At 50.1% G+C, this 12,225-nt stretch overlaps 1 protein-coding gene across 7 annotated transcripts in view; it reads left to right on the top strand.

Moving 5' to 3' along the window:
- Positions 1-9,174, top strand: part of IGSF23 (immunoglobulin superfamily member 23) — a 47,016-nt gene extending 37,842 nt beyond the window's left edge. For 6 of the 7 annotated variants that reach the window (XM_077131502.1, XM_077131501.1, XM_077131503.1 and 3 more), the window contains 3 exons: positions 4,358-4,627; positions 6,403-6,556; positions 8,717-9,174. In XM_077131502.1, coding sequence (XP_076987617.1) covers positions 4,358-4,627; positions 6,403-6,556; positions 8,717-8,750 — 458 coding nt within the window. In that variant the 3' untranslated portion in view covers positions 8,751-9,174. The other variant, XR_013163406.1, reaches the window with a different exon arrangement.
- Positions 9,175-12,225: the final 3,051 nt, after the last annotated feature.

Genomic DNA, 12,225 nt, shown 5'->3' with positions numbered 1-12,225 from the left:
TATTCAGCTCTGGGCTCAAACTTTCATATCTGAACCAGAAAAACAAAGCCCTGAGGTTAACCAGACCCATTCTCTTAGAAGGTAGGTGAGAGACCATATTATGTGAGATTCAGATTCTGGTGCTCTAACAAAGACACAAAGATGCTTGATCCAGCCTGGCAGGAAGGGGGTGGGGAGGAAGCAGGGAGGACTTCCCAAATAAGGCACATCTGAGCTTAAACAAGATGGACGTTGAGTTCTCTCTGGCATAATAGTTTGGCATAGGTATTTCGGGGCTGATGTGGTGGCTCCCGGTTATCAGGACCAAGCTCCTGGGAACTGAGGTGGCTCCCATTTGCACTGCCACCGCACCACAAGGAAAGGGGAGGGAGAGTGAAGATGCTTCCCCTTTAAGGCCCAGCCCAGAAGCTGCTCACATCCATTGGCTGGGAGCTACTCACATGGCCATACTCAAAAGCCAGGGAAGTTGGTATGTAGTTTACATCCTGGACAACAACATGCCTAAGTAGAAATGTAGGGTTCTGTGACTAAAGGAAGAAGGGGAGAAGAGATGATGGCAACATCCAGCATTCTGTCACAGGTTGCTCTCTGAACATCCCCTTGGGATCTCCTTCCTGTTCTGAATGGCTTAGCCAAGTGGTCCTTCCATCCACACTGCATCTGACTCCTAGATCAGCCCCACAAGCCACCCACTGAGCAGCCCACGCCCTAGTTCAAGTAGCTCCCAGCTCCACAAAGGGTAGAGGAGGACATGTGAAGGAATAGTTTCCTAGGAGGAGGAGTATGGGATAGAAAGACTGAGGCTTTGGGAGAAGGCTTGAAATGGGCCTGACCACTTTGCTGTCCATGTATTTAACACACCGTCAGCATCTGCCCTCTGCCCAGCCCTGTGCTGGGTAGTGCTGGGGACACAGCAGTGACTAAAGCAGCCTGGGACTTTCTCTGCTCACCTGGGACTCACAGTCCATTGGGGGAAACAGATCCGTTTCCAGACGGATGAACCAAGAGTGGGTGGAAGTGGCCTGAGAGAACTTCAGGGCGTGGGAGTTGTGGGAACCCAGTAGGGGCTCCTTTAGTGGAGCTGGAAGGGATCCCTGGATGGGGGAAATCAACAGTGAAAAACACAGAGTGCCCCCACCACAGGGTTCCCAATCCATCAGAGCACACAGACATTAAATGAATAATCACAAGGGCAGAGTCCAAGAAAACTTCTCTGAGGAAGTGACGTTTGAAATGAAGCAGAGTGGAATTTAGTCAACAAAGATAGTGTGGGTGGTTGTTTCAGGAATCAGGAACAGCATGTGCAAGGCCTGGATGGGTAAGAGAGATCTTGGTGAGTTTGAAAAACTGTGAGTAGAGCAGTGTAGAAGGCATGGAACTGGTATTTCAATAGGGATGGCGGAGGGGCAGAGCTGGGGGTCAGGCAGGGCCTTGGAAACAGACCTTAGACTTCCATTCAATAAAATAATTCCCAATGAATCAAATACTTTTCTAGTACCTCCTCTGTCCTGGTTGGTGCTGGAGTCATAGCGAGGAGTATAGGAGAACCAAAGAAGATGCTTGATCCAGCCTGGCAAGGAAGGGGGGTGGGGAGGAAGCAGGTAGGACTTCCCGAATAAGTTACATCTGAGCTGAGTGAGACCTGTAGGATAAGCAGGAGTCTGCCTGGTGAAGAGTTGGGAATGGGAGTTTTCCTGCAGAGGGACCAGCCACAGTGAACACAAGGAAGCAGGAGGGAACTGCTCCCATTTACTGAAGACTCCTTATGTACCAGACACTAGGTGATCTCATAACCACCTGAGAAAGAAGATGCTGTGAGCACCAGCCCCATTTCCCAGCTGGGAAAACTAAGGCTCAGAGGGGTGAGGTCAGCACCCTCCTACCCCCCCCCCCCCCCCCCCCCCCCCCCCCCCCCCCCGCTTCCTGACCCTTATCTTCTTCCATGCAGTGTCTCTTTGGTAAATGAGCTCAACATCCCCAACACATTGGGAGAGCCAGCATCGAAGCTTACCTTTGCACCAAGGATTTTTAGCTTCCCAGAAAACTCATGGGCTGCTAAAGCCCACTGATCTGTATTTCTGGGATCTGGAGGCCAATCCTTCTAAAGCCCTACATCCACACCTTTGCTTCTACCACTCTCAGCCTGGACTGCCCTTTCCAAATGGAGAATTAGGAGGAGCTGGTGGTCATGAGTGCAGGACTCCACCCCCTGCTCCATCACTTACCAACCATGTGTCCTTGGAAAAGTGACTTCCTGTCTGTATGCCTCAGTTTCCTCATCTGTAAAATCAGCTCATATGGTTGTGGTGAGGAGTAACTGAGTCGAATCACGTAAAATGCCTGGTAGAGGGAAGGTGAATGTTAGCCGAGATTACTTCGAGGCACTTGCCATCTTGGAGCCTTCATTTCCCATCAAAATGGGGGACAATAATGTCTGCCTCACAGGGTTGTTGTGGGGATTAGATGAGTAAATGCAGTGACTTCTGAGCTTTTGCCATCATGACCCAGGACATGTGTTTCTACACACACCACAGCTAACTAAAAGCCGAGTCTCCCGAGACAGCTCTCATCATTGCCATGAGTATGCCATCTGATTTTTTCCTATTGCATTTCATTTCCTGCTTTAGATGATGATCATAACCTACCAAATGAATTCAGCAGCCAGGAAATGGTCTCACTTGAGCTGACGCATGCGCAGTGCTTAGGAGCTGGCGCATGGGGCAGCACTTAGAACGATGCTAGGCTCAGAGTAAGAACTTAATAGAGGAGGCCACAGGTTTGGTTCTTTCACCTCCTTCAAGGCTTATTTCAGGCACTGCCTCCTCAAGGAAGTGTTCCAGGAGCTCTCTGGTTGTGCTACCGTTCTTTGCGCTTCACTTTTCCTATTGCGCTGAAATGAGAATCAGTTCAGGGAGGAGGTTCCCGGCACAGCTGTGACATCAGCCTGCAAGGGTTCAAATCCCAGCTGTGCCACCCTCTGACCTAAGGACCACAGGGCCTTAAATTCTCTAATGCTCAGAGTCTTTTTCACCTGAAAAAAAAAAAGCTGTAGAAAGAGAGCTGTGGTGAAGATAATGTATTTGGCATCTCTATAAAGAGCGTCCCCAGCAGCCTGTGGTTTCAGCCCCAAACTCCGAGGCTCCCTTGACTCCTCTTTTCCTCTCCTGCCTGCATTCAACTCATCAGCAAATGCTGTGGGTTCTGCCTTCAAAACAATCCATAATCCACCCCATCTGCCACCTCCTCAGCCTCCACCCTGGTCCATCCTCTCTCTTGGACCACCTTGGCCGCCTCCTCATGGGTTTCCAGTTTCTACCCCGCACCCTAAAATCTATTTCACCCACGGCAGCCAGAGGGACACAGTTTAAACTAAGCCAGATCGTCTCACGTCTCCATTGAGCAGAACCCTCCGTGGCTCCCTTCTCACTCAGGGTGAAAGTCAGAGTCCTCACCATGTCCCTTGAGGCCCTGCACGCTCTGCCCTGTTTCCCCTCTGACGTCTTCTCCCACCCCCTGCCCCTTTCCCTCTCTGCTCGCCTCCTCCTCAGGGCCTTTGCACTTGCTGTTTGTCCCCTCTGCCTGGAATTCCCTCCTCAAACCCACGTGACCTCCTCCCTCACCTCCATCAGGTCTCTGCTCAAATGTTCCCCCCTCAGAGAGGCCCTCCCTGCTGCACCTGAAGTGGGCTCACTTCACCTCCAGTCCAAGCCCACCCCCGCTTCAGTTTTTTTTTTCAAAGCACTTACTACCACTGGGCGTACTCAGTCTCTTTGTTGACTCTCTCCCCATTTGATTATCAGCTCCCCAAGGACAGGGTCTGTGTCTATTGCAGCGCTCTGAGCCCCAGTGTCTTAGATTAGTTTCTCCCAGAAGCAGATCCTGAGGCAAGGATTTGAGGGCAGATGGCTTTTTTGGAGGGAGGGGTTAGAGAACTGGGGAACGGGAGAGGAAACCCAGGGACACGGGAGAGAGCAGGCTTCTCGGGGATCATCCCACCCAAAAGCAAGGGAGCTGAGGTATTCACACACCAACCCGTGTCAGTCACTGCCGGAGGATGCTTCTGGGTGTGCTCACTTCCCAGTGCTCATGGCCTTAATTTCCTGCACGGGCAGAACAGGCACTGGCAGCAGCGAGAGCCCACAGGCTAGGGGAGGCGGGTGCTGGCAGGCATAAGCGCTTAGGGCGAGGGGACGGCACAGACAACCAGCAACTCTGCCGCACCCAGTATCTGTGCCAGGCACTCCAAGCGCACATGTTGGTGAATGAATGAATGACTGATGGCCCCTGTACTGGGCGGAAGAAATGCCCAGCCCCTCCCAGCATCTTTACCCAGTGGCCTTGCTCTCTGTCCACACAGCTGGCCCTGGCTCAGTGTTGCTCATCACTTACCCGCAGCCCACCCTGGGCGTCATCAAGAGTGAACTCAACTACTCGGTGGTCCTGCAGTGCCTGGCGAATGGCAACCCCGAGCCTGTGCTGAGCTGGATGCTTGACGGGGAGCCCTGTGGGATGGGGGAGAGGCTGATCATCCGGCGACTGTCCCAGCAGCACCTGGGGACCTACGTGTGCACGGCCAAGAACAGCGAGGGGCAGCTGTCCTCCCAGCCCGTGACCGTCTCGCTGGCAGGTGAGTCCCACCCGGGTCCCTGTGGCTGCCTCCCCATCCCGATGAGCCTCTAGACCTTCTCATGGCCAAGGTGTCATTCCGTCCTTTGTCCACTTGGAGGGGTGGGGATTGTTGGCCCATTTTACAGATGAGAGGCCACCATGAAAAGAAGCCTAATGCTAACCAATGCCCGGCCCCAGATCTGGACCAGGCTGCCTGGGCCCCAGCTCCAACCACTTAGAACTTGAGAAGCCCCTTTGCCTCTCGGAGCCTCAGCACACACCTCCAAAAAAATGTGGGTCATAATAGCAGCAAGCGGTTCCGAGCATGAGATCTGAATTTGGATTCTGGCTCCACCCCTTTCTGGCTGTGTGTGACTGTAAATCAGTGCCTTGACTTCTTTGTGCCTCAGTTTCCTCATCTGTAAAATTGGGAAAACGTAGTGACCACTCCAAAGGGTGGACAAGATAAGCAGGTGAAATAATATTGCTGGTACAGTGAGGGTGAGCTTGACTCATTAATATGATCATCATCATCATCGCTAGTGAGAATTTGTGACTATTACTGGGTGCAGTGTTCTGGATGGAGACTCAGGAAGCAATAACAAGAATGGCCACTTGTTGGGAACAGAGAAGTGGTTGAACCCAGGTTTAAAGCTTGCCTACACACCTCCTCAGCTTTGGGCAAATGACTTCCCTATCTCTGACCTCGATTTCTTCTTCTGTAAAATGAGAATGATCCCACCTACCTTTGCAGAGTTATCATAAGGAACAAAAGTAACACACAAATGAGGCCCCATGGAGTACCTGTCAGGCAGCAGGTACTTTAAATAATAGCTGCTTTCATGAATATGACTTTTAATGTTTTTATTCATGGAGGATGTGGGACTGGGATAGGACTAGAAGGATGCAGAGGACCAGGCCAAGGAGAGGAGAAAGGGAACAGGGGGTGCATGTGTAAAAGTCCAGAGCTGGACCAACCTAGGAAGGGCAGAAGTGAAAATCCTAACTTGGCCAGGACTGGAAGCTGACATCAAAAATTAAAATCTTGTACCACCTCTCCATTCAAATGACAATACTTCCAAGACCCTCTTTACTCATTTATCAACTATGAAAAAATGTTTATTGAGCACCTACTATGAGCCTGGCCTATGCCAGGTGGTGCTATGGACCCAGCAATGACTGCGACATTCCCAGGCCTGCCTTCCTGGGGCTCACAGTCCAGTGGAAATCAGACTTGTCTCCAGATAGTTGCTTTCCCAGAATGGGCAGGACTGGGATGGAGGAACCCAGAGGACTATGAGAACCCAGAGGGGGCACTGGGGGATCAGGGAGCGCTTCCTGGAGGAGGTGACATCTGAGCTGGAACTAGGATCCATAGGAATTATCCAGGCCACTGGAGAGAAAATTGGCATAAAGGGACAAAGATCTGGAGGTAAGAGAATGAGGTGAGCTTAGAAAACTGAATGGAGGAGTGGAAAGAAATGAAGCTGGTCAGGCAGAGCCGGGCTTTCTCCCCAGGATGCTGGGGAGTCATTCAGGGTGCTGAGCAGGGAAGGAACAGGGTCGGTTTTGAGCTTTAAAAGGACCCCTGAGGCTTCCATGTGATGGGGAGATGGGTGGGGGTGAAGGGCAGAAGACCAAGCAGGTAGGGGGGAGGGGGCGGGCCAAGACCTGGGGCCAAGGAGGGGGATGGGGGGAAGAGGTGGATTAAAGAGACATTCAGGAGGTGGGATGGCAGGGAGTGGGGGTATGGAAGGAAATGGCTCTTCAGTCTTGCTCCTCTTTGGTACCCAGAAGCCAACGTGGAACCCACAGTCGCTGAGCCCATCGAGCTGGACCCCGTCCTCACCCTGTCAGGAGGAGCTGCCATTGGCCTCCTCATTGCTGGCATTACAGGGGCCGTGATGCTGATCGGAGGCATAGGCTTCGCCATCGTCCAGAGCCAGAGGTGCCTTCTCTCCCTCACCCCTGTCCTCCAGCCAGTGTCCGCCTGGTCCTAGCCCCCACGAAGCACAGAGTCCACTCTGCAGCAAGGCAGAGGCCAAATCAATAGTGTCCTCCCAAGGAGCTTTAGGTCCACTCCAACAGAGTCACCGGGACCCCCGATGTGTCCATCTGACTGTCCATCAGTTCCCAGAAGTGGAAAGAAATAAGTACCGGAGCTGGGCTGCCAGGGTTCACATGCCAGCCCTGTCCTTTGTCAGCCGTGAGGCCGTGGGCAAGTCACTTCACTTCTCTGGGCCTCAGTTTCCCCATCTGCAAAATGAGGTGATAATGACAGCACCTGCCTTGCTGGGTTGTTGTGAGAAAGAAACGAGCTGCAATTTCTAAAGGGCCTAGGTCAGTGCCTGGATTAGGGTATGCCTCTCACCATCCCTTCTACACGTGCCTGTTGAGTTTCTCTTGTGTGCCAGGCACAGGAGGAACCGTGCAAATAACAGTGAAAAATCCCTGCCCACGTGGAACTTGCTTCCTGCTCAGGGACACAGACATTAAACACGATAAACCAGTAAAATATGGATGGTGTGCTGGGTGACAACAAGTACTAGGGAAAGAAGTAAAGCCAGGAAGGGGGACAGGGAATGTGGGGGTGCAGTTTAAATAAGTAAGTCAGGCTGGGCCTCCCTGAGAAGGTGGCATATGAGCAAAGACATGGAGGAAGAGAGGGAGGGAGCCTGGGAGTATCTGGGGGAAGGGCACAGCCAGCAGAGGGAATGGCATGTGCAAAGGCCCTGAGCAGCATTAGCCAGGCAGTTCAAGGAATCGAGTGTGGCTGGAGCAGAGCCAGGACTGGGAAGAGAAGAGAGATATGAGGTCAAAGAGGAAAAGGTCTGAGGGTGTAAGACTTGTGGACCATGAAAAGATGTGGCTTTTGCTACGAGTAAGATGGGAGCCATGGAAGCTTTAGAGCAGAGGAGAAGCAGAATCTGACTTCTCTTTTAACCCTCTATGTATTTGTTGTTATTAGAACACTATTAATATCTTACCACCTATTGATTGCCTGGTATGTGCTTTCTAAATATTAATCTATGTAATCCCCCAAGAACCCTGGGGGGTGGGGATGAAGATCTTGTTTCCATCAGCATTGACCAAGGGTCATAGAGAAGAGACTCACCCCAAGCCCCACAAGCTGGAGAGGAGGGATTAGAACCCATAACCCTGTTTCACTCTTATTCTAGCTCCTAGCCGACACTGCCTCTTTCCATCATTCATGACCTAAGCCTTGGCACTCTGCATTCTGAGGAAGGGAAATCTTGGAATGGTTTGCAGGGACAGGGGCCCAGACCCCAGTCGACCAGCCCCTGTGGGCCCCTCTGGGGTGGGGGACGGTCAGGCCACCTTGAATCATTGACTTCAGCTTCGTCACTGGGCCAGTCTCAATTTCCCAGGCCCTCGGTTATGTCAGAAGCCTCAAATCACAGCAGCTCTTGGAGGTGGCGACTGTTATCTTCTTCCTTTTCCAAATGAGTAACACTAAAGCTCTGAGAACTCCATCAGCTCACGCAAGGACGCACAGCTGAACGGAGCCCAGATCTCACTCCAAAACGATGCTCCTTGAGGCAGAAGGGCAGAAAATCAGGCTGGTGTGAAGGTCCTCGGCCAGGCCCCCTGGGTCTCTGCCCTTACCCCTGAGAGCAGGTGGGAGGGATCACTCCCTGTTGTCCCACCATCTTGGCCAGACCCATATGCCCACTATAGACTCCTGACTCTGCCACAGTGCAGCAGGAATGAGCCTCCTCTAATTGACTGTGACCTTGAAGATGAGGTCATAAGGCTCAGACCAGCTGCCTTGTCCTCCTGGTGGGGAGGGGCAGTTCTGAGGACAGAGGGGCATGGGCTGGGGGAGACACCCCACACATGTATGCCACAGCTCGCAAGGACTGAGGGGTTCCCTGTCATTTTGTAGCTGAGGGCTTCACTTCCCAGCTTCGCCATCTACTATCCTGTGGAACTTGGGGCGAGCCCTTTAATCTTTCTGGGCTCCCAGTTGCTCATAAAACAGGGGTAATGATAATTACCTCCTTGAAAGGGTGGGGGGGATAAATAAGATGACAGGGGAAAAGCCACAAGTATTGTCATTATGAGTATTTCTCTCTCTTCATTGCAGGACTGACAATCAGAGAAGACGGATATGCAGCTGAAGTGTAGCCCCTTGTCCTCCAAGCCCAAGAGGAGATGCCACAAGGAGTGGGAAAGGAAGCCTGGCCGGGGACTCCACAGGAGAATTTCTCCCCATTCCAGTTTCCTCAGCATTTGTCTTTGGGATGCCCTCATCTTGTTGAAAGCCAAGAGACTGCTTCCTCTCCTCTTACTAGGTTCCAACACCCAGTCTGCCCAATTCACCAATTCTCAGGAGGTGCTTTAGGGGACACAGCAATCCGTGTTCCTTAAAACACATGGGCTGCAAGCCAAAGAAAAATCCCTTAGGTAGCCCAAGAAAAATAAACAGAGGAATTTATGAAAGAATCCAGGAAGAGTTCCAGGAATAAGTACCAGAGTTTGCTGTGTAACAGGCTACCTCTAAACTAAGTAGCTTGAAATAATAACCATTTGCCTAACATGCTACTCTGTGGGTCGCTGATTGGGGTTGGCTTGTGGGGAGCAGTTCGGGGCTCAGGCCAGGCTCACTTGTGCCTCTCTGGGGCCTTGGCAGGCTGGACTGGGATAATCTCGGCTGGGACAACTGGCCTTTCTCCGTATGCTCTCTCTTCTCGATGTTCACATGACTCCATCTCTTGGTGGGACATTTTTGCAATCTACCGCTACAGCCAGTGCTGCCTGGTGGGAATGCAGGAAAACTGCTGGAAGCTGGGCAGTGGCTTTTGGCCTCTTAGCCTCCCCCAACTCCCTGTAATCTCTTCTCCAGAGGCCAGGAATTCACAGTTCCCTCTCTCTCTCCAGATGGGCTCTCTCTGCTCCTCTGTCCTTGTGGAGAAATCCAGCCATCCCCAAGCTTCCAGATCCTCCCCACCTCTGCTCAAGGCAGCAGCCTGACTGAATCAGAATCCCTTTGCCTCATTTCTGAAACCCCTGGAGAAGGCAGCTGATTGGCTCACTGGGACCAGGCCATCACTGATCCAATCCCTGTGGCTGGAGTGGGGATGGGGAGGGGCAGGGACATTTTGTGCAATCAGAGTTCCAGGGCTCAGCCCTAACTTGGGGGTGGGGGTGGGGGGAGGGTTGTCCCTGCTTAGAAAAAGAGAGGATCATTGGCTTGTAAACTGGGCAGACACCCCAAAATATGCCCTCTACTCTCACAGCTTATTTTTTGTGCCTTTTTTCCCCCTAATTTTTTTGTTTAAGAAAACAAACAATACACTTAGAACCACCAAAAATGGATACCTTAGCTTAACCATAGGCATATTTAAATGAAGTATCCATAGACTCATTGTGAAGCCTGTGTTTGTGCAGCAAGTTTTATAAACTAATTTAAAATTAAGGCAACAAGGGAAAAAACCTACAAATTCAGATAGCAAAGTTCTTAAATTCTAAGCATTCAACACTAACGCAGATGCCATTTGATCAGCTGCCAAAATTGTGAATGTTCTCAAAAAATCAAGTAGAAAGTTCTGCTATAGTGGAGATCTATGTTACCAAATAATTTCCTGAGTTTAGGAAAATATGAAGATACAAATAAATATCTTTACAATTAACATGAAAAGTTTAACCACCTGAAACGGAATCTTAATTAGCTTATCCATAGTTTTTGTGCCATTTTTAAAAAGAAAATTTTTAAATTTCCCAAATGCAGAGAAGCTGGGGAGGTGGTCAAAACCCCAGGAAGTCCTCACGATGCATGTGTGAACACAATCAGCCCCTCAATTTTGAGCTTTTTGTTTAATACCCCTTCACTGGAGAATCATGTTGGATGGTGTCATGGTCAGGTTCATGTGTCAACTTGGCCATGTGGTGGTACCTGTTTGTCTGGTTGGGCAAGTGCTGACCTGTCTGTTGCAATGAGGACATTTCATAGAATTAAATCATGATCACGTCGGCTACATCCACAGCTGATTCCATTTGTAATCAGCCAAGGGGAGTGTCTTCTTTAATGAGTGATGCTTAATCTAATCACTGGAAGCCATTTAAGGAGGATTCCGAAGAGACAGGCTCCCTTCCTTCTTCGGCCGGCCAGCGAGCCTCTCCTGTGGAGTTTGTCCAGACCCTCCATCGGAATCATCAGCTTCACAGCCTGCCCTACAGATTTTGGACTCTGCATTCCCACAGTTACATGAGATACTTTTATACATCTTATATTTACGAATATTTCCTGTTGATTCTGCTTCTATAAAGAACCCTAACTAGATCTTGATTAAAACATGGCTTTTCTAGGGGGCATACTTCCTTTCAAACCAGCACAGCATATATGAGTTTTTTCTTTTTTTCTTTTTTATTTCTTTTTTGGAGTGATGCAAATGTTCAAAAAAATTATCATGGTGATGAATACACAACTATGTGATGATACTGTGAGCAACTGATTGTACACCATGTATGGAACGTTTGTATGTTAAGAATGTTTGCATTCTTAAGTTTTATCAAATAAAAAAAAATATATATATATATATATAAAAAGAGAAGACAGTCTTAAAAAAAAAAAAAAAGAACCCTAACTAATACAGATGGCAAGCAAAGGGGAAATGCGTATGGATAAAACTCCTGTGTGGGTGCATCTAGCAGGCGAGGGACCGTCAATGGCCAGCGCCAAGCCAGCCAACACACCACTGAGATCAGCCGTGACACTGGCAGCCCTGAGTTCTGATCTTCTGTGGCAGCCTCTCCAGGGGCTGGCCGTGAGTCACATGAAGTAATTTGTGTGTCATAGCATCCTCACTGCACCCTTGAGGGAAGGATAGTTCACCTCCATTTTACAAAGCAAGTGAGGTTCAGAGAGAGGTCCAGTGACTGTCCCAAGGTCACACAGGTAGAATCCAGTGGAGCTGGTCTCAAAGCCAGGTTGCCTGGAATGCGTTGCTCCTTCCCAGAAGATCCCTTCCTTACCCCTCATGGGCCGCCCCCCTTCCATGTAAGTAGAACTAGAATGTACATAGAGCTTGTGTACATAGAATAAAAAGTGAGGTTCAGAGAGGGGCAGCGACTCACCCTAGATCATCCAGCCACACATGATAATCCAAATCTACCTGATTCAATGACCACACTGTTCAATAGAATTTTCTGCAGTGATGGAAACGTTGCATTTCTGCACAGGCTAATACAATGTGGTCCCACACATGTGGCTATTTAAGCACCTAAAATGCGGCCGATGCAACAGAGGAATTTTTTATTTTACTATAATTTTACTTACTGTTCATTCATTTTCATTTAAATAGCCACATGTGGCTAGTGGCTACTCTGTTGGACAGCACAGCTCTAAATTCTAATTATGCAGAGACTGCAGATTCAGTGGCTACTCTGGAAAGCCATTTGAAGGGGACCTTGTCCTGTGTGTCCAAGAGTCCAGACTGGCTGGGATCCCCCAGTGTCTAGCCGGTTCCCTCCCTACCCTGGGCCCCTGCCCTAAACTCTCCCTCCCCACCCTCCCCTCTTTTTCCCCACTTCCCTGGGCTGTCAAAGGATGAGTCTGTTGTTTCCTGCTCAGGTGGTTACAGGGCCCAGCTGGAT

The sequence above is a fragment of the Tamandua tetradactyla genome, chromosome 16 (assembly GCF_023851605.1).
Source record: "Tamandua tetradactyla isolate mTamTet1 chromosome 16, mTamTet1.pri, whole genome shotgun sequence".
NCBI classification, from domain to species: domain Eukaryota; kingdom Metazoa; phylum Chordata; class Mammalia; order Pilosa; family Myrmecophagidae; genus Tamandua; species Tamandua tetradactyla.
The sequence above is the reverse complement of the archived record's forward strand: the minus strand, read 5'-3'. Positions and strand labels throughout refer to the sequence as shown.